This window comes from Plecotus auritus (assembly GCF_963455305.1).
Source record: "Plecotus auritus genome assembly, chromosome: 9".
NCBI classification, from domain to species: domain Eukaryota; kingdom Metazoa; phylum Chordata; class Mammalia; order Chiroptera; family Vespertilionidae; genus Plecotus; species Plecotus auritus.
In genome coordinates, this window is record NC_137783.1 from 137,677,234 (window position 1) to 137,700,428 (window position 23,195).

At 40.4% G+C, this 23,195-nt stretch overlaps 1 protein-coding gene and 1 pseudogene across 2 annotated transcripts; one reads left to right on the plus strand and one right to left on the minus strand.

Moving 5' to 3' along the window:
- Positions 1-318: 318 nt before the first annotated feature.
- MTCH2 (mitochondrial carrier 2) lies at positions 319-22,991 on the plus strand. Its single transcript, XM_080641466.1, has 13 exons — positions 319-538; positions 3,013-3,097; positions 3,281-3,387; positions 6,881-6,907; positions 7,096-7,158; positions 9,046-9,103; positions 9,371-9,422; positions 9,834-9,893; positions 10,755-10,848; positions 12,324-12,371; positions 14,417-14,484; positions 19,833-19,908; positions 22,285-22,991. The coding sequence occupies exons 1-13, from the start codon at positions 452-454 to the stop codon at positions 22,369-22,371; spliced, it is 912 nt and encodes a 303-aa protein (XP_080497592.1). The 5' UTR covers positions 319-451; the 3' UTR covers positions 22,372-22,991.
- On the minus strand, positions 16,096-16,576 carry LOC308257764 (small ribosomal subunit protein eS24-like; annotated as a pseudogene). Its single transcript has one exon. The product of its transcript is annotated as a small ribosomal subunit protein eS24-like (transcript).
- Positions 22,992-23,195: the final 204 nt, after the last annotated feature.

Sequence of the window (23,195 nt, forward strand, 5' to 3'; positions counted from 1 at the left end):
TTTTTTTATTCTGACGTTGAATACCCTTTGGACCTTATGTTGCTGATGCCCAAATGCCAACTGCAGAGGCGAGTCATAACGAGGAATCCTTCCCATTATTTTTCTTCTGACCTTGCCTTAGCTGTCAGGGTCACACACACCCCATTGCCACGCCCATTCTTCTGCTTCCGGGCGCTTCCGGCCTGCGCAGGCGCAGGAGAAACTGCCGTTCCTAGTGGAGGGCGCGGATCCCACTACAAAACGCATGCGTACCAGGCCCATAGGCCCCGCCCAGACTCTTGCGCGGGCGCGCGAGCGCCAGCCGTTTCTCGGGGCGGCGCGGTGGGCGGGGCCTGGGGGAGAGGCGCGCGCCGCTGTGTGTGCGTGCGCGCGCGCCGCGGGCGGGCCAGTGATCCGGCACCGGCTTGGTCGCTAGGTGGCTAGGTCTGTCCGTCCGTCCGCGGGTGCCATCATGGCGGACGCGGCCAGTCAGGTGCTCCTGGGCTCCGGTCTCACCATCTTGTCCCAGCCGCTCATGTACGTGAAGGTGCTCATCCAGGTACGAGTCGTCGCCATTCCCTTCCCCGCCCGGCTCCCTCTTCGGTTGCCGCTGCCCGCGGCGACGGAGGGCCGGCTCCAGCCTTCCCGGGCCTTCTGCCGCCCGAGATGCTACTCTGCTGCCCCGTCCTGCCCCGCAGGGACAGCTTCCACCGCCCGCCGTCCTTCTGCGGCTGTGGACCTTCGGGGGCTCCGCTTCTCTGCCAGGAGGCGAGGCCCGCTCCGTCCCCGTCGCCAACTGCCGCCCTGCCCTGCCCGGTGGCTCCTCTGAACTTTGTATTTTCTCTCCTGAGCTTGATCTCGGCCGCTTGTCACCGAGGGTTTTCCCAACCCACCCCCTCGCCTCTCTGAAATGAGTATTCCCTCCTTACCCTGCCCAGACGCAAGACACGCAATTCTGTTAAAATTTGAAATTAGAGGAGAGCTAACATTTTATTAGAATTACTTTTCCTTTTTGACTACTGTTACTGCCGGTCTTCTGTTCCGAGATTTTAGCCCCAGATGTCCAGATAAACACAGGAGCCCTTTCAGCGGGGATAATGAAGGGACCCCAGGAACCTGCGGGAGGGTCCCCGAGCACCCTCGACCGCAGCCGCCCATGTGGCTCCTGACGCTGAAATCACTTCTGAGCTGGAAATCAGTTCAGCAGGAAGAGTTTTAGCGAGTTGAAACATACGTTAGTTTTCAGTGTGCTATAAAATAATTATTAAAAGGTATTAATATTCACAGGCAAGTAGGCCAGGTTTTAGCTGATGATAAAGTTAGGTGGTATTATCAGTTGCCTTTTTAATTTCCCTGTGATGGGAGGGAACTCACAGAGCTTGCCTTTGGTGAGAGTTGACATACTTACATCATGCATTGTGCCAGGGAATGGACGCTTTTAGAAGTCTCCCTTTCGGCCGGCCAGTGTGCCTCAATGGTTGACCTCCCCCTGGGACCCAGGAGGTCACGGTTGGGTTCCGGTCAGGGCACAGTGGGGCGTGCAGGAGGCAGGGGATCAATGATTCTCTCTCATCGTTGATGTTTCTCTCTCTCCCAATCTCTTCCTCTCTGAAATCAATAAGAAACAATTATCTTTAAAAAAAAAAGAAGTCTACCTTTCTGTCAAAAATATGCAAGACACGCCCTAGCTGGTTTGGCTCAGTGGGTAGAGCATCTGCCCGCGGACTGAAGGGTCCCGGTTCATTCTGTCCCAGGGCAAGTGTTTCGGTTGCAGGCCCGATCTCCGGCCCTGGTTGGGGTGAGTGCGGAGACAACGAATTGATGTCTCTCTCACATCTATGTTTCTCTCTCTCTGTCTCCCCTTCCCTTCCACTCTCTCTAAAAATCAATGGGAAAATAGTCTCCGGGGTGAGAATTAACAACAACAAAAAATATATGCAAGACACTAGGGAGGAAGGACCACATTTCTTATTCTTAAGTTGATGCTAAACCAAATGATGTTTTGCTGAGTTGACCCGTGTGGATTTGGATTCTATATGTAAAACACTATTGTAAAATAAGTTATTTAAACCCAGAACAAAAAGACTTGGATTGGAATGTATACTATGTCATCTAAACCAGAGTTGACAGGTTTGTGGCCAGATGGTATCTCCGATGACAGCATTTTACAATAAATCTGGTATGAGTCCATTGCTCAGTACTTTTCCAGAATGTAGTTTTCTAGTGACATTCAAAGCTTTTGCCTCAAAAACTTGAATATCCTTAATCCTAATTACACAAAATCTACGTGTTGCCAAGTGTCTCAGGGGTTATGGTAAAATTCCCAAATACACAGTTTTTAAAAATAGTTGCATAGTTACACTTTCTGAAAGCTCCATCAGGAGTTATTTAATTGAGCAGGTTAAGAATCACAGCAGTAGAGCCCAAACCATGTCATACAGCGTTTTCATTCTCTCAAACACTAAAAAGAATATATTGTAGAAATAAGATGATAATCATTAACTCTAAAATGGCCTTCATTTGGTTGTTAATGACAGTCTGCTGTTTAACATAGCTTCTAATTATTCCCCAAGTGAATTATCCAGCTGTCTTTGCATTTGCTTTTTGAGTGTTTCGTCTTGCTAACCAAATATGAACTTGATAGCTTAGTCTTCTCATTTTGTCCAAACATATGAAATGTGTTAGATTTTCTTCAGAAAATATTTTTGAGCCTTTTCAGTAAATATTTGCTTTCCTAGCACAAAAGTTCCCTTTTTCTATTTTCAGTTTGATATTAGTGTATCTCAGCTAAATAGCTTGCCTTACAGAATTTGAGCCAAAAGAAAACTTGGAGTTCATTGAAACCAGTCTTATCAAACGACAAAACAAAAAACTGTCAAGGATGATGCTTCATCGTTGCCTTGGAAAACATACACTGCATTTTAACTTGTGTTAAATATTAACCCTAATTTTGTTCTTAATTCAAGACCTTTCAACCAAGGCATCAGGGGAATATTGCTTAGTAGTGATATATGCATTCTCTTGTTTTCAAAGGTGGGATATGAACCTCTTCCTCCAACAATTGGACGAAATATTTTTGGGCGGCAAGTATGTCAGCTTCCTGGTCTCTTTTGTTATGGTAAGTGTTTTTGATTTATTTGGAATTGGATGACATTGAGGATCATGACAGGCAGGAGTTACTGAAAAAAATTGTTAGAAAGCATGTTTCCTTGAAATTTCTATGTAACCTAAAAAAAAAAAAAAAATTTTCTATGTAGCCCTTTCCTTCAATAGAATTTAAATTTCTGACTTGTGTTCTTAGCTCAGCACATTGCGAGCATCGATGGGAAGCGTGGGTTGTTCACAGGATTAACTCCAAGGCTGTGTTCAGGAGTTCTCGGAACTGTGGTCCATGGCAAAGTTTTACAGGTAAGAAGAAAATTCAGATAATCTTCCTACAGATTTAGATTATCTTTTATGCAGTTTGTCCTACTTATATATTCCAAATATATATTTATAAGCCATGGCTTTTCTTCTTTAAAAACATTTACATGAAATACCCATTCTTAATTCTATCTTGGGAAGCAAAGGGAATTTGTGTGAAATGAAGTTATTGATCTTTGTTTATACAACCTTCTTCCTCTGAACCTGTTGTTCTTTTCCTCACCTGAGGATATTGTTCCATTCATTTTTAGAGAGAGTGGAAGGGACGGGGAGAGACAGAGAGAGAGAGAGAAACATTGATGTGAGAGAGACACATCGATTGGTTGCCTCTCGCATGCACCCCAAACAGGGTCGAGGATCGAGTCTGTAGTCTGCCCTTGACCAGAATTGAACCTGGGACTCTTCAGTCCTTGGACCATGTTCTGTCCACTGAGCCAAACTGTCTAGGGCTGAACCTGTTGTTCAAGCAAAAATTAAATACACTTATTTGATCTCCTGTATAGCTGATTTTCCTTTCTTTGAAGAAGGAAAGCTGATTGAAACATAACTCTTTCTGAAGTTATTTTCCTCTTATTTCTGGAGTAATCCCTAGTAAAATGCTTTCTGTTGCAATTTTATTTTTTTTAACAAGATCAACATAAAAATCAGGATAATACTTATTTGTGGGGAGAAAGAGAGGAAGAGGGACCTTGCATAGGGTTTTGAGGTAATGCAAATGATTTTTCTTTTTTTTTTTTTTTTTTTTAAATATGGAACGCTTCACGAATTTGCGTGTCATCCTTGCGCAGGGGCCATGCTAATCTTCTCTGTATCGTTCCAATTTTAGTATATGTGCTGCCGAAGCGAGCACGCAAATGATTTTTCTTGACCTATCATAGCTATATGGATATTGCCTTTTGATTACTTGTTACATTGTACATTTGTATTTTGTACACTGTTTCTATATCTGCATAAATTTGTTATATTTGCATAAATTTGAAAGTTTGTTTTAAAACCTCACTAAAGTATTCAACTGCAGGATAGTGGTTACTTTTGGGAAGGGAGAAGAGGTAAGGGTGGAATTTAGCTATATCTGTGGCATTTTAGTTTAAGAAGGCAAGAGATCTTAAGCAAAAGGGGCAAAATGTTAACATCTATTTAACTTTGGTGGTGGATATAAAGCTGAATTGTTTTCTTAATTTTTCTGTATGTTTAAGATGTTTCATAATGTTTTTGAAAACATCAAAGTTACATTTATTTCTTTTTTAGTGATCCTTTGTTTTACCAGCTTCTTTTAACTTCAAATGCTAAAGCATATAATATTAATTGTACTGGTTTCTCAGTTGCACCATTACAATGTAGGTGAAACAGCATTGCCCTTTGCTCTACTTATAAAAGTGTTATGAATACAAATTTTGTATCATTTAAAACAGTCCCTGGAAAGGTTATTCAGCATTAGTATGTTGAGAATGCAAAATTAATGTTTTTTTTCTAGTGAATTATTCTGTCTTCTACTGGCACCAAGAGTGTGTTAATACTCTGTGTTATAACTCAAAAAATATAGTAGTGTATGCTAACCAAATCTGTATAATACTTTCAACCTATAATGTATCAGATGTGCTAAATTCCAAATATCTACTAACGGCTTATTTAAATAGTACTCAGTATAATCCTCCTTGTAATTTTTTAGGCTTTAACATTGCCCCAGTTCTAATGTTTTATCATCCGATCAGCAAATCATGATTTTGTTAAATAGTTGCATGATCTAATTGGCTTAGATTTTAAGTGCTTTTCAGCCTTGATTTGAATTGGAGAGGTTTTTCAGTCAGTTTCTCACATGGAAACTATTTCACCCTCCAGTTATTTTAGTATTATTTATGCTATTCTTTTTTTTTTAATATATATTTTTATTTATTTCAGAGATGAAGGAAGGGCGGGGAGGGAAGGAGGGAGGGAGGGAGGAACATCAATGATGAGAGAGAATCATTGATCGGCTGCCTCCTGCATGCCCCCTACTGGGGATTGAGCCTGCAACCTGGGCATGTACCCTGACTGGGAATTGAACTGTGACCTCCTCATAGGTCCATGCTCAACCACTGAGCCATGCCAGCCGGACTCTTTATGCTATTCCTGTTGTTGTGCCTGTGGACTGAATTTAGAAGCCCAGTTCCGGGGTCTATGGGTCAGAATGGTGGAGTATTAATGTTTTTTTGTGGATTGATTACTGTTTCTTTTCTAGTCACACCCTACTCTGGGCTCAGTGAAAGTGTTGCTGTTACCTAAATGAGATTCACATACACAAAGGCAATTGTCATGTAGTCAAAGAGGTTTAGGTATAGACTGAGAGCAAAATGAAATTACTGCTTGAAACCAAGTTCCTTTATGTAAAAGGAAAGTAGGACAAACTTGAGGTATCCAAATATCCATTGGAATATGTGTTTCACGTGTAGTCAAATGAAAATAAAGGGATTGGTACTACATTTAGTATCAAAAACAGCTTATGCAGTCAAGAAGACACACCAATTCAGGGTTGATGCAACTGTTAAACTTTTTAAGAAAGAGTTCTATATATCTGAACAAGAGTTAAACTGAAATCTGTTTGGAATAATGTAGACGTGACAGGCAGAAAATTTTACTAATGGAATAAAAAGCAAAGTCTAGAAATGAGTGAGAATTTTTAAACATGCCCGGAACTATTACAATTAATTCTAGTCAAAGACCCCTAATTTGACCAAAAACACTATTTTGTTTAATCTTGATCTTTGTTCTCTTGCCTCTGATCTTTAAAAACATAATTCTTTTTACAAGATAAAGTGTTGCCTGTTTTTTTAATCTGGTGTGACTAGGAGCTTAATTGTCTGAGTCTTTCATTTCACCTAGCCCATCTTTTATTTCTGAAATATCCCACAAATACTATTTCCTCTTTCAATATAGTCTGAGCTCCATCAGTATTCATGTTCTCTTCCCTGGTAGAAAAAAAAAGTCTCTCTTGCTTGTTTTGGAAAGAGATAGAAAAAACAATGTGAGGCGATTTCAGCTATTCAGACTTAGCACCAGTTCTCTGTTCTTTTGTACAGTGAAGAAAAGAGTCTTGCCCTAATTTGGTATTGGTCCTGCTTTTCTCTGTGAAAGACAGGAGGTTTTTTTCCATGGCCTTAGTCCTAGGCTATGTTTTTAACCAATTTGTTTTTTGTTAAATGTATGTTTAGTAAATGATGTTCTTAGATTTTTGTTTTGTTTTCCTTTTTCTCCTTTTAGATGAGAGTTTTCTTGAGCATTTGCTTGTCCCTTTAGTGGACCAATATGTTAAACTTAGCAACAAAATTGTCTTAGAGCTACTTATTTATAATTGACTAGTTAAAAATTAGAAGTTAATGGGAAATTTACAGCCAAAAAAAACCAACGTTATATTTTCTACCAATAAGAATTTTGATTTTATGTCCTCTCTCAGTGACACTGTGACAGCCCTTATCATCCTTTCTTTTCTCTTCCTTTTCAGCATTACCAGGAGAATGACAAGGTTGAGGTATGTGGGAACTGATTTGTATGCATGGGCCCATTTCCATTGCAAGTTATTCTTCTTTGGTCCTCTTTAGGGGAAGGGGCAAGCAGACAGTCTCCCTTTCATCTCAGTGAATGTTGGCATACAGGGTGACCTCCTATTTAACAGTTCTATTTAAAACCATCAAGATATGTCTTTTATTTGATTTCCAGGAGTTAGGACCAGGAAATGTACCGAAAGAAGTCCCATCTTCCTTCGACCAAGTTATCAAGGAGGTAAGAGATGAATTATGTCCTATGCTATTTCCCTAAATCACAGGATGTGCAGTGTGGCAGTTGTAGGATCAGGATCATCAGGCCTGTCTGTGCAGTGTCTGTTCCAAATGGAATTAAACCTTCAATGTAATTTGGTCTTTAATATATATATAACATTTAAAAAAAGAGAGAAGAAAAGCATTGCGTGCTGTTTCGAATATGTACATTTCAAGGAAACTTAATTTTGTCACTCATTTCATCTTTAAAATTGAAGAGGTTTCTACTAAAAGAGTAGAGTTAAAATTCTCTGGTACAGAGTTGTTAAAATGGTGGCCAGGCCCTTTGTGTGTTGGATATTATATATCCAGAAATGCTTTTGCAACATTATTCTGACTTTGGAAGATTCCTCATCACCCATTTCCCACTCTAAATCTCTGCCATTGGAGTCTGTTTCATTCCTGACTTAATATTTATGGCTTTCGTAACTACTCTTATTTCTTAGTCTTTACATTGTCTAATTGTCTTTAGTAAGATCACAATTTTCTAGTAAATGCTGCCATCTAAAATATATATTCCAAAACCTTACTGTGGGTCTAGACGTCAGATGAATCAACTTGGTTTTCTTTGGAGTGAATTTCCTTAAAAGTAGAGGTAGGTATTTTGTCTTTTCTTAACTTTAGTTACCCATCCTGTCTCATAGGATTTTTTTCAGTATTACCGCTGGAATAGGAGTGAGGAATGTCTTAACTTAGTGACTGAAGATAATGTTTACATGCAAAAATGAATAACTGACCTGCTCTGTTTATAACTGCCTCCAAGTATTGTAATTTAGCTTTCTTTACTACCTTTATATGGAGTCCTGTAAAAAGAAAGATAAACTAGGATAAATATAGCAGCTCTAAGATACTGCAGGGTTATGGGATTGTAGTAAAAAAACAAATTAAAGTTTTGTTTTCTCAGAGATGTTGGTACAGATAAAATAGAGCCTCACATTTGTCTAGCATAGTTATCAGTCTCTGAAATCACTCACAATGAGAGAGCCACTTAATAATCTGAATACAGGCCTCAGAGTTTTTTTGTTTGTTTGTTTGTTTGTTTTGTTTTTTGGGTTTTTTTTAAATATATTTTATTGATATTTTACAGAGAGAGGAAAGGAGAGGGATAGAGAGCCAGAAACATCGATGAGAGAGAAACATCGATCAGCTGCCTCCTGCACACCTACCACTGGGGATGTGCCCGTAACCAAGGTACATGCCCTTGACCGGAATCGAACCCGGGACCCCCGAGTCCGCAGGCCGACGCTCTATCCACGGAGCCAAACCGGTTTCGGCTAGGCCTCAGAGTTTTTATTCCAGCTCAGTGACTGCTGGTGACTCTCCCTGTTTCTTTAATTTTTATTTATGTATTTATTTTTATTTTATTGATTTCAGAGAGGAAGAAAGTGGGAGAGAGAGATAGAAACATCAGTGATGAGAGACACTCATCGATCCGGCTGCCTCCTGCACATCCCTCACTGGGGATTGAGCCCACAACCCGGACATGTGCCCTGACCACTAATCAAACCGTGACCTCCTGGTTCATAGGTCGACGATCCACCACTGAGCCACACTGGCCAAGCCCTCCCTGTTTCTTTACTTTTGTTTTTCTTATCTGAAAAATTGAGAAGATAATAAATCTTTGCCGAGAAATTTTAAGCAGTAACTATAACATTGAAATTGGGGAATGAAAGGTATGATACAGTGATGGTGTGTTATATTGTAATTATTTAAATTACTTATTCTTCCTGACTTCAGGGCAGGGATGCTGATCGCTCACTTTCTTATTCTACAATATCCACCCACATTACTTCTCACAGGAATTTGAGTGTCATTTATTTAGATTTCAGAAGTGTGTGTTGATTGTTTCTAGACAACACGAGAGATGATGGCTCGTTCTGCTGCTACCCTCATCACACATCCCTTCCATGGTATGTTTGCAATTGATAACTGAAATCTGCCTTCTTCTCTTCTATAACATGATCTCTCCTGACTGCTTAGATGGTTGGCATGGGATTTCAGTAAAGTGCCTTGCCTGCATGTTTTTGTTCGCTTCATGTTTTGGCTTTTATCCAATTTATCCAGAAAGCAAAGTGGCTTTAGGTGGGAAAACCTTTTCTTTCTTTTTTTTTTTTTTTCAGGGCTATCAAAATTTATCTCGGTGTAGTTTTAAAATTTTTTTTTTCTGTGTTCTGTAGTGATCACTCTGAGATCCATGGTACAATTCATTGGCAGAGAATCCAAGTACTGGTAAGTGTTTTTGTTTTCAAGTATTCAAGGAGATCTATTGAAACCAATGTATTAGAATAATAGTGCTTTACATTGTTATGTTGCCTTAGTGTTTATAGAACAGTTCATATACCTTATATCATTTGATCTGCACAAAAACCAGAAAGTAGTAGAAAATGGCCCAGGCAGGTTTAGGAGCCTACCTGGGACCTCATAAGTTACAGAGCCACTGAAGCCAAAATTCACACTGTGACAATATCCTTAGGTATTAGTAATATCTTCAGTTCTGTGCCCAAATTCAACCGCCTTTGCAGAGTGAGAGTGATAGAAAGGGGGGTGGGGGTGGAGGGAATTTGACTTTGTCAGAAATGATAATTGGATATTTAAAAAATAGCTTTAAAAGAATATTAATGTATTTTACCTCTTTCCTAGTGGACTTTGTGACTCCATAGTAACCATCTATCGGGAAGAGGGCATGATAGGATTTTTTGCGTGAGTAAATCGCTGATTTGTGTGTGTGATTTTTGTAAGTGGAAATAAGGAAAATTAATTTTTGAAAAAAAGGGAAATCATCTAACATGTATCCTGAGAGAATACGTTTTTGCAAGGGTGTATCAATTCCCTTGAATTTACTTTGAAAGAATTTAAGGTTCCTACTCTCTTTTTTTGTAATTAATAGTAAAAACTGCATTATTAAGTAAATGGTCCTTTTTAATTTTCAGAGTGTTTCTACATAATTGATTTTATTCATATGTCATAAGTACTCTGGGAAATGGGCAGAACAGCCATATTATTCTCATTTTAGATATATTTTTTTAAATGGATGCTCTGGGAAGTTCATTTGATGCTGGTTGTATAGCTGATGTGATAGATGTGACACTTGAATCTGGTCTTCCGTCTGTAGACTAATGTTTGTCCCACTATTCCACGCTCCCCCACAAAGATCACTTGAGACTCTCAAAACATGGGTTTTTTTTACCTATACCTGTGTTTGGATCATTCTCATTTTGTAATTTTTTTCATCTTTTGCCCTGCCAACTTTGAGTATAAAATATAGTTTAGCAAAAACAGTATTTAAGTCTCTTCTCCAAAGTAGTTGTTAATAGTAAGGTGAGCCATTGGCCATAGCTTAGAGGAGTATGGCTGACCTACATTTTCAAAATAGGAATGAAAGTCATTAGAGATTTGCTTCAAGTACAATTGTATCAACTAAAATGAGGGCTAGATTCTGGTATTCGATGTCTTTTCCATTCTCTAGAATGTTTTGAAATCTCTAATTCTTTGGGAAGTGTTTGGATTATCTTCTTATTGATCACACTTCTTGATTCTTATTTTTATTGTTTCTCCATGTAGGGGTCTTATTCCTCGCCTCTTAGGTGACATCATTTCTTTGTGGCTCTGTAACTCACTGGCCTACCTCGTCAATACCTATGCACTGGACAGTGGGGTAGGTTGTGACCTTGATGAGATGTGCTAGTGCTGACTTGATTATATTCGCTCGGCAGCTAAGTTAGCTTTAACAAGTAAGATGGCAGCCAAAACCGGTTTGGCTCAGTGGATAGAGCGTCAGCCTGCGGACTCGGGGGTCCCGGGTTCGATTCCGGTCGGGGGCATGTGCCTTGGTTGCGGGCACATCCCCAGTGGGGGGCATGCAGGAGGCAGCTGATCGATGTTTCTCTCTCATCGATGTTTCTAGCTCTCTATCCCTCTCCCTTCCTCTCTGTAAAAAATCAATAAAATATATTTAAAAAAAACAAAAACAAAACATTGTCATTGCCTGGCCAGTGTGATACAATGTTAAAAAAAAAAAAAAAAGTAAGATGGCAGTTTGTTATGTGCCAGACTCATCATTATGTAGCTAAACATTAGTTAAGTTTTCAAAGGCTCATGGGATGACCCATACTACACTGAGTGGCCGGATTATTATGATCTCTGAATGCATAATAATCTGGCCACTCAGAGGCCGGGTACATGAATTCGTGCATGGGTGGGGTCCGGCCAGCCTGGCCAGGGGGAGGGGACATGGGCGGTTGGCCGGCCTGCCTGCTGGTCGAACTCCTGGTCGAGGGGACAATTGCATATTAGCCTTTTATTATATAGGATATACACTGAGTGGCCAGATTATTATGTGTTCAGAGATCATAATAATCTGGCCACTCAGTGTATTTACCATAGAGAAATGTACCTAAAAAGTCCTAAGTGTAGCAGAGTAAGCCCAAGAGATTTATCCCTGGTTTTGCTGCAAGGATCACTTCTTTATTGATAGCTAATTGTAGAGGCCACCATGAAGCAGGACTGTTTTATAGTTATTCAATGTGTTTTGTCTAAACTGAAATGTTAAGGTAACTCCTGTATTGGGCTTTCTAGAAACCTCAGTCTGGAAGGTTTGGGGAGTCAGCCTTTCCTAGAAGTAATGTTTCCTCCACTTCAGTAGTTGTGGGCCTCTTTGTACACAAGCAGCCCCTTAACATGGTAGAAAATAGAACAGACCCAGGAATAGGACTAAATCCATGTTGTAGGCTTCTTGAGTACAGAGACTGGTCTCCAAAGCATCTGGGACAGAGCTGGGTGCACATAGAGGTATACCGTAAAAGGAATTTCTGGAGACTATTTCTAGGACATGGGGAAAGGTTACCAATCTCATTTTCTTTTGAAATCCTCAGGCTGTTAAATTTGTTCCTAAGCCATCTTATAAATTCATCTACTGTGAATTTATCTGTTAATTTTGAATCAGATTCATCATTTTGACCACTGTCTTTTTATGTTCATAATCAGTATTTTATGTTTTCATGTTCAAAATTAATTTTCAAGCTGTAAAACTGATAATTTAGAGATAGAATATATGGATATGGTTGGGGACAACTATCTGTTAATATCAACTTCATCTTATTCATTTTAATAAAGGCTTCCTTCCTGTTTTAGGTTTCTACCATGAATGAAATGAAGAGTTATTCCCAAGCTGTCACAGGAGTGAGTTGCTGTTTTTTTAAATCCTTTTAACCTTCTAGGAATTGTGTGTGTGTGTGTGTTTTAATTTGGCCTGTATTATCACTGCTTTAAAGCAACCAGATGTTTCCCAGGAAAGTCAGATTTGTTAATGTTTGTCAGAGCTAAGAAGAGCCCAGAGTTCCTACATAACAGTACCAGTGATAACAAGCCCACATGGTTTGGTGTTCAGCTTTCAGGAGAGGGATGTGGGCATTCTCATCACAGCTTTCCCTGATTCTCAGGGCTGCTTCTCCCTGCAGCCCATTGATCTTACCGTGGAGAAGGCACCCACTTTAATCATATGGAGCCTTCCAGTAGTTGACTTCTGAAGTCATTTTCTTTTTTCTTTTTTTTTTTTTTTTTCGCTTTTTAAATATGTTTTATTGATTTTTTACAGAGAGGAAGGGAGAGGGATAGAGAGCTAGAAATATCAATGAGAGAGAAACATCGATCAGCTGCCTCTTGCACACCTCCTACTGGGGATGTGCCCACAACCAAGGTACAGGCCCTTGACTGGAATTGAACCTGTGACCTTTCAGCCTACTGAGCCAAACCAGTTAGGGCTGAAGTCATTTTCATTGTTTTTGGAAGGCTGCTCATGATTCTTTCCTTTTTTAAAAAGTATATCTTTATTGATTTCAGAAAGGAAGGGAGAGGGACAGATAGAAACATGAATGATGAGAAAGAATCATTTATTGGCTGCCTCCTGCATGCCCCACAATGGGGATTGAGCCCACAATTTGGGCATGTGCCCTGACCAGGAATCAAACTGTTACCTCCTGGTTTATATGTCATTGTTCAACCCCTGAGCACACCGGCTGAGCATGTTTTCTTACTATCTTCAGGGGTGTTTTGAAATTGTATTTATATACTAGTGATCCGGTGCATGAAATTCGTGCACATTAAAAGGGGATTAATTAGAGGAAATAATTTAATATTGCTATTTGCCCTTTCTCTATAATAGAAGTGTCAGAGATGAAAGAAAATTAGTAAAATGTATATGAAAACCTTCCTCTTGTCAGAGTGTGGGGCACACCATGGGACCCAGAGTCAAGTCCCTGCCCACCCACATGCACCTCAAAATCGCATGAGACCCAGACCCGGCCCCCCCCCAATTGGGCTAGATCCAGACCAGGCCAGTCCCACCCTTGTCAAGCCCTGCCAAGCAGGGGGCGTAGCCTCAGGTCCCCTGGCCTGGTGCCAGGATGGGGGACGTGGCCTGAGGTCCCCCAGCCCAGACCGGGGCAGGGGGCATGCCTTGAGGTCCTCCATCAAGCCTCGCCAGGTGGGGGACATGGCATGAGATTCCCCTGTCAAGCCCTGCTGGGTGGGGGGCACAGCCTCAGGTCCCCCACCCAGCACCAGGAGGGGGGCACAGCCTCAGGTCCCCCATCAAGCCCTGCTGGGCGGGGGCACAGCCTGAGTTCCCCTGACCCAGCACTGGGGGTGCACCTTGAGGCCCCCATCAAGCCCTGCCGGGCGGGGGGGCATGGCCTCCAGTCCCCTGGCCTGGCACTGGGGCGGGGGGTGTGGCCTGAGGTCCCTCGTCAAGCCCTGCCGGGTGGGGGATGAGACCTGAGGTCCCCTGTCAAGCCCCACAAGGGCGGGGGAGGGCGTAGCCTCAGGTCCCTGCTGATTGCTCGTTAAGGCTCCTTATGGGAACTTGGCCTCAGCTGTGCGTACAGCCATCTTTGTGACGGAGTGATGGTCAATTAGCATATTCCCTCTTTATTATATAGGATTTGCTTTTTCTCTTAAATACTAGTTCAGTTTTGAATGAGGACTCAATCACAAAATAAGAGAATTCTTCTGGCCTTTAGTTAAAATGTTAGCTATAATGGTATATTAAGGGAAGGAAGCATCTCAAGCTGAAAATTTTGTCATTTAGTCTTTCCTGGAATACTGAAAAAGCAAAACCAGTATTGGAGTATTGACCACAGAGGCGCTAGGACTTTAAGGGAGAAGAAAGAAGAGATGAAAGGAGACTGATGACCTAATAACTTAGCTGTTGTTTTACTGTTTTACAGTTTTTTGCCAGTATGTTGACCTATCCCTTTGTGCTTGTCTCTAATCTCATGGCTGTCAACAACTGTGGGTAAGTGCTTTGCATTTCTTCTCCTGGGAGTTGGCTGCTGTGTGCTTGACAAGCAGAGCGGTCCTGGTGGAAATGTCAGGGAGAAAAGTACAGTTGATGCTATTACTAGATTTCCAATTTTTTTTCTCTTTATGTCCCATGTATTAGCAGTGGCATTAATCTATAATAATAAAAGGGTAATAAGCTAATTAGACTGGATATCATTCTGGACAACTTTCCTGATGAAGCCGGGGCCGGAGGGAAGCCAGGCTTACATCATGTCAGCCCAGGCTCCGGGTGCCTGCGGGCAGCCCGAGGGAAGCCAACCTGGGCCCCGGGTGCCTGCTGGTGGCAGGAGGAGGGAACCAGCCCGGGTCCCAGGTGCCTACCAGAGGGAAGTCGGTGCCAGCAGTCAGGGGAAGGAAGGCCTACTCTTGCATGAATTTTGTGCATCGGGCCTCTAGTTTATATTATAAGTGGCCACCTCATATCCTTTTTTTGGAATAAGGAAAAGCATAGATAATATTCCTCAAGTACTTATATACTATAATATGCACTTGCCAGTATAGGCCCTATTCCAAAAAGGACCAGATAATTACCAAATTATTCTTTTTTCACATCTTTCCATTATTTTAAATCTTTACCCTCTTTTTCTTGAAAGTTACAACAGGTATATCAGGGATTAAATGACAACCTGTACCTGTTTTTTCCTAGGAGAAAGTGAGTTTTAAAGAAAGAAAAATGGGGAATTTGGTCCATGGGAAGTTTCTTAACCTTTCAGTGTATTGGTCAGGAAGGATGGGTGTGGTGTGGTACTGGATGGATACCACTGAGTTCAATCTTCTAGATGCCAGGTGACTATACCGAGTTGGACCAGATTTTGCCTCTTGATTTGATTCAGGAGAATTCTGCTCCAATACAGTACCTGATACAATATACCATTAGACATGCATGTCATTGTTTTCTAACAAGATAGCAACTGGAAAGCTGTATAGAGTTTTGAGCACAGTTGTCATCTATAATAATAAAAGCATAATATGCAAATCGGCCGAACGGCCAAACAGCAGAACGACTGCCTAGACGACCACACTATAACACGCACTGGCGCCAGGACAGCCAAGGCAGGTGCAATGCGATTGGTCAGGGCCTCCCCCCCCCCCCACCCCCCGCTTTGCTCCACGATCGCCCTGCAGAGGGAGGCCAAGGCCACCGGCCAGCGGGTGATCAATTGAGGGGGAACTCCATGATCACCCCAAAGAGGGAGGCCCACACTACCCGGAGGGCTGCGCTGAGGTGGGTGGGCAGGGCCTCCCTCTGCAGGGGGATCGATCAAGGAGGGAAGCCCAGGTCCCAGGTGCCAGCAGCTGGAGGGAAGCCAGTGCTAGCAGCCAGGGGAAGGAAGGCCTACCCTTGCACAAATTTCATGCATTGGGCCTCTAGTATTTCATATCATGTTACATTCTGTTTGCTTTGTGATTTGTAGAGTAGCTGCCATATTTTAGCCCAGAGCATACTTGAAGGATGAGTTAAGTGTGTTTATTCCTTATAATTCTTGGAGAGGAAGTGATTATACCTGAGTAAGAGCATGTAGTCACCACTGTTAAATCCATTGTCATATTTAGGTGCCCTTTTTTATTTCCCCCTCACATGTAAGTTTAGTTTATTAATCCTTTCATGAAAAATCTGCATAATCACCATAGATAAAGTCCTGAAGAATCTTGACTCCTTTTTGCCAGCACCAACATTGGCTTTTGCAGTCCCCTTGACTTTCTTCATTCAGTTCTTGCATTCCTTTCTCTGTTTTCTTGAGGTCATCGTCTTCTCATATAGGCCATGTCTTGCAAGTCTGTTTGGGTTCATTTTTCTTTGCGTAATTCAAGGAATCATAGATCATGCCAAAGCCAGTGGTCTTACCACCACCAAAGTGGGTTCTGAATCCAAACACAAAGATGACATCAGGTGTGGTCTTATACATTTTAGCTAGTTTTTCCCGAATTTCTGTCTTGGGTACTGTTGCCTTCCCAGAGTGAAGGACATCAATGACCATTTGCTTCTGCTGAAGTAGTCTGTTGGTCATTAACTTCCTAGTCCATATAGTTACTGTGTCATTCATGATGAAGGTTGATCTTCAGGCAGCCAGGGAGGAAAAGAGAGGCACTGTTTCCTCTTTAGGTGCTTTTAAACACCACTTAGTTTTTAAATCCCATTTTCCTACTCTTTAATTATATAATTTTGAGTGGAGAGCACTGTGTTCTAGAATTTCATATCTCAACAAATTAAAAACCTAGATGTTTTAGAAAATACATAACTGAAGACCCCACCGAAATACAAAGGATTATTAAAAAATACTACGAACAACTCTATTCCAACAAACTGGACAACCTGGAGGAAATGGACCCATTCCTAGAAAAATATAACCTTCCAAAACTCAATCAGGAAGAATCTAAACATCTCAATAGGCCAATAACTATGGAAGAAATTGAAGCAGTCATCAAAAAGCTTCCAGCAAACAAAAGCCCGGGGCCAGACGGCTTCACAGGGGAGTTTTACCAAACACTCAAGGAATAACTAAAACCTATCCTCCTCAGACTATTCCAAAAAATTCAAGAGGAAGGAACACTTCCAAGCTCCTTCTATGAAGCCAGCATCACCCTAATACCAAAACCAGATAAAGACAACACAATGAAAGAGAATTACAGACCAATATCCCTCATGAACATAGATGCCAAAATCCTCAACAAAATTCTAGCAAATTGGATCCAGCACTACATCAGAAAGATCATACACCATGACCAAGTAGGATTTATCCCAGGACTGCAAGGATGGTACAATATCCACAAATCAATAAACGTGATACATCACGTAAACAAATTGAGAGATAAAAATCACATAGTCATATCAATTGATGCAGAAAAAGCATTTGACAAAATCCAACACCCTTTCTTGATAAAAACTTTCAACAAGGTGGGAATAGAAGGATCATACCTCAACATAATAAAAGCTATATATGATAAACCCACAGCTGACATCATACTCAATGGGCAAAAACTAAAACCATTTCCCCTAAGAACAGGAACAAGACAGGGATGCCCACTCTCACCACTCCTGTTCGACATAGTATTGGAAGTATTAGCCATTGCAATTAGACAAGAAGAAGAAATAAAAGGCATCCAAATTGGAAAAGAAAAAGTAAAGCTGTCCTTATTTGCAGATGACATGATATTGTACATAAAAAACCTGAAAGACTCCATCAAAAAACTAATAGACTTAATAAATGAATTCGGCAATGTAGCAGAATACAAAATTAACACCAAGAATTCTATGGCATTTCTATACACCAATAGTGAAATTACAGAAAGAGAGACTAAAAAAGCAATCCCATTTACCATCGCACCAAAAAAATTAAGATACCTAGGAATAAACTTAACTAAGGAGGTAAAAGATCTATATGCGGAAAACTACAGGACACTGAAAAAAAGAGATAGAAGACATAAACAGATGGAAGAACATACCATGTTCATGGATTGGTAGAATCAACATCATTAAAATGTCCATACTACCCAAAGCAATCTATAGATTCAATGCACTCCCCATTAAAATACCAAGGGCATATTTCACAGACCTAGAAAGAACTCCCCGAAAATTCATCTGGAATAAAAAAAGACCCCGAATAGCCACAGCAATCCTGAGAAAGAAGAACAAAGTAGGTGAGATCTCAATACCGGATTTCAAACTGTATTACAAAGCCACTGTTCTCAGAACTGCCTGGTACTGGCACAAGAACAGACATATAGATCAATGGAATAGAATAGAGAACCCAGAAATCGACCCAAATCACTACGCTCAATTAATATTTGACAAAGGAGGCATGAACATACAATGGAGTCAAGACAGTCTCTTCAATAAATGGTATTGGGAAAATTGGACAGATACATGCAAAAAAATGAAACTAGACCACCAACTTACACCATACACAAAAAATAAACTCAAAATGGATCAAGGACTTAAACATACGAAGAGAAACAATAAAAATTACTAGAGGAATCCACAGGCAGAAAAATCTCTGACATATCCCGAAGCAATTTCTTCACTGATACTGCTCCTAGGGCAATGGAAACTAAAGAGAAAATAAACAAATGGGACTACATCAAAATTAAAAGCTTATGCACAGCAAAGGAGACCATCAATAAAACAACAAGAAAGCCCACTGCATGGGAGAACATATTTGCCAATGATATCAATGATAAGGGTTTAATCTCCAACATTTACAGGGAACTCATGCAGCTTAACAAAAAGAAGATAAACAACCCAATCAAAAAATGGGCAAGTGACCTAAATAGACACTTTTCGAAAGAAGACAGAAGGAAGGCCAAGAGACATATGAAAACCTGCTCAAAGTCACTAATCATCAGAGAGATGCAAATCAAAACAACAATGTGGTACCATCTCACACCTGTCAGAATGGCTATTATCAACAAGTCAACAAATGACAAGTGCTCGCAAGGATGCGGAGAAAAAGGAACCCTCGTGCACTGCTGGTGGGAATGCAGACTGGTGCAGCCACTGTGGAGAACAGTATGGAATTTCCTCAAAAAAACTAAAAATGGAACTCCGATTTGACCCAGTGATCCCACTTCTAGGAATATATCCCAAGAAACTAGAAACACGAATCAGAAAGGATATATGCACCCCTATGTTCATAGCAGCACAATTCACCCTAGCTAAGATTTGGAAACAGCCTAAGTGCCCATCAGCAGCTGAGTGGATTAAAAAACTGTGGTACATCTACACAATGGAATACTACACTGTGGTAAAAAAGAAGGAGTTCTTACCATTTGCAACAACATGGATGGAGATGGAGAGCATTATGCTAAGTGAAATAAGCCAGGCAGAGAAAGATAAATATCACATGATCTCACTCATTTGTGGAATATAATGAACAACATAAACTGGTGAACAAAAATAGTTTCAGAGACAGAGAAACATCAATCAGAACGTCAAGCCTCAGGGAAGGTAGGGGAGGGTGGGGGTAAGGGGGAGAGATCAACCAAAGGACTTATATGCATGCATGTAAGCCTAATCAATGGTCACAACAGGGGGGTGGGGGCATGAATGGGAGGTGGGGGGTAATGGGGGAATAAGGACACATATGTAATACCTTAATAAAGAAATTTTAAAAAAAGAAAATACATAACTGAAGTGTTTATTCGTTGATTCAAAATATAAATATAAGGGAAGTTTATTAGAATAAAATTGCCTCTCAGAAGAAACTTCTAGGCAGGAGAATATTTTGACAAAGATTTACTGGACTCTTGAGAGAATGTTTTGTGAATATTAACTTGAATAGCTCATCTTTATTTCTATTTCAGGCTTGTTGGTGGGTGCCCTCCTTACTCCCCAATATATACTTCTTGGATAGATTGCTGGAGCATGCTACAAAAAGAGGTACTTCTCTCATTCTCTCTTCCTCTCTTGGCCCTATCCTTCCCCCTTTCACCTCCCCCCGCTCCCCCCATATATTTTACTTTATTTTGTTATTGTTTGTTTTCTTAAATAATGTTTCTGGGATCCCAGGTTAATTCTTGTAGCTTACCTTTTAGCTACCAATTACTGTGCTCTTGACAGTGCTCCATATGTCATCTGGCAGGGTAGTAAAATGTGCTGCTTAGAAATCAGCAGCGGTAATGAAGAAGCAGGATATGATCCAGATGCCTTTTGAGTGATCACATTCAAATTACAAACGGGCTCTGGGTATTTGCTTATCCTGGTTGTGAAAATGATAGCCTTGATTTCAGATATTTTTTCCAACTTCACTTTTTGTAACTTCTCAGAATCTCCTTATGTATTCAAGTGTTTTATTACAGTGTGGTAGGAGTAAACGGAGGAATGAGAAGTTGTTTATGTCATTATTTGTTCACAATGATGTTGATAGACCTAGTCTCTTGCTGCTAGAGTCTTAGTCCTGGTTTTGTCCTAGTCATTTAGTTATGTCTCCTAAACATGTTAGTGTGTCATTTTGTTCTGACTCCAATTTATTGTTTGTTATTGCTGTGAGATATATCATCTGCAACCAAAAATTCCTGATCATTCTAGGCAAAGTCTTATTAGGAACCAAAGTAATGGATGGCTGTGTGCTAAATTTAACACAGGACCACTTAAAATTGCCATCAGTTTAAGGCTTGTTTTTGAGTGGAAAGCACTTTTTTTTTCAATCCTTACCCAAAAATATGTTTTTTTTACTAAGTTAAGAGAGAGGAGGGGAGAGAGAGAAACACTGATGTGTGAGAGAGACATCAATTGGTTGCCTCACATAGGTGCCCCCACTGGGAATCGAACCTGAAGCCTTTCAATGCACAGGATAATGGTCCAACCCACTTAGCCATACTAGCCAGTGTGAGTGGGTAGCACTTTTTATAGGATTGTAGAAGAAAATATATGAAGAATTCTTTGTTTCATTATATTATAGCACTAGTGATACATGTGAGAAAGGCCTTTGTTCATAGAGCTCAGTACTACTGTAGTTGTTGATGCTCAGTGTGCATACACAACAAGCCCCTCCTTGAATCCAGGCTAGAATTCCTTTTCTTCTGTATGTTTTTATTATATAATTTTGTTTTTAAATATATTTTTATTAATTTCAGAGAGAGGTGGTGGGGAGAGAGAAACATCAATGATGAGAGAGTATCATAGATCTGCCTCCTGCATGCCCTCTACTGGGGATAGAGCCCATAATGTAGGCATGTGCCCTGACATGTGACCTCTTGGTGCTTAGGATGATGCTCACCCACGTGAGCCACACTGGCTGGGCAAAATAACCATTTTCTATCATCCTACTTTACATATGGAAAAACTGGGATTTTGAACAGTTAAATAATACCAATTATGTAACTCAAGGTTACATGGCCTATATTTGGGAGAGCAGGATCTATGTGTAGGCTATCTAACTTCACAGTCTACTCAGTTAAACTCACACATTACTACTTTAATTATAAGATTGTATAACCACTTCCTAGAGACCTGACCATTCCATTAAAAAATAAATAAAAGCACCTGGCCAGTGTGGTTCAGTGGTTGAGTGTTGACCTCTGAACCAGGAAGTAACAGTTCCATTCCCTGTCAGAGCACATGCCCAGTTTACAGGCTAGAATCCGTGCAGAGGCAGTCGATCAATGATTCTCTCTCATCATTGATGTTTTTATATCTCTCTCCCTTCTTCTCTATCAAAAAATCAATAAAGACATGTATTTTAAAAAATAAATAAAAGCTAGCACTTACTGAGTGTTAGGACTGTTCTCAGCACTCTATATATAGTGATTCATTTCATAGCCCAGCCAGCAAGTGTCAGAACCAGAGTCCAAACTGGGAATTTTGTCTAAATAAGTAAGAAAGTTTTGCCTTATCCATGTGGCAAAATTGAAGTTAGTTCTACAAAAGCTCAGCATGAGTCAGAAAGTATAAATTGCTACTCTTAGTGATCATTGGTTTTGTCCTAGCCACTTAGTTACATCTCCCAGAAACATGTCTAGAACAGTGGTCGGCAAACTCATTAGTCAACAGAGCCAAATATCAACAGTACAACGATTGAAATTTCTTTTGAGAGCCAAATTTTTTAAACTTAAACTTCTTCTAACGCCACTTCTTCAAAATAGACTCGCCCAGGCTGAGGTATTTTGTGGAAGAGCCACACTCAAGGGGCCAAAGAGCCGCATGTGGCTCGCGAGCTGCAGTTTGCCGACCACGGGTCTAGAAGGATCTCTGCTGATTTGGACTGGCTGATCTCATCTTCACACTAGATTTTATTTATATTTATTTGTTTTCCAGGGAAATATGAGCCGAGGAAATAGCTTGTTTTTCCGGAAGGTCCCCTTTGGGAAGACTTATTGTTGTGACCTGAGAATGTTAATTTGAAGATGTGGGACAGGGACAGTGACATTTCTATAGTCCCAGATGCACAGAATTATGGGAGAGAATGTTGATTTCTATACAGTGTGGCAAGCTTTTTTAATAATCATTTACTCTTGGGAAAATGGAGGTATTTGGTGTCTGCCTTTTTTTGTTCTTTTTCCCAGCACAGCATAATTTACCACTAATATTCCCTTTTAGTTATTCTGAAATTGTACATTTTTGCTCCAGACTCTTTATTTTACTTAAACAGGAAAACAAGTTGCATTTTTCTAACTATTGTCATGTGATTTGGTCTTAATTCAAGGCTTTGTAAAATGAAGAGTACAATCCCAAGAAGAAAGATAAATAATTCTGTAAAACTTAAGAATAGTAAGGCAAACTGTATGGGAGGTCATGAATGACCTTTCTTTAGTACACCCTAAAAACTCAGCAGTATCCACCAGAATTTGCCTCCCATTATATGCTTCTAAGCATTTTTTATTAATCCTGTCTCTCATACTTTATAAAAAGGACAATCCATTGCTAAATCACCCTACAAAATCTCTACATGAAGCATCCACACCTTCAGTCTGTTATTGCAAAGTAATAAATTGTTGTCAACAGGAAAAAAAAAAAAAAGACAATTATAGAGAATAAGCAAGATTTGGAAAAGAAGCATACTGGCTTTTTTTCCCCCAAAGAAATTCTTGTTATCATTTAAAATATGAAAAGCAAATGCTGCAGCAGTAGCCCCTTCTCTAAAAGCTAAGTGTTTTCCAGTCCCTAAATGACATCATTACATAGTTCTAATTGTATATACTCCTGTTCTTCAGTTTTTGTTTTGTTTC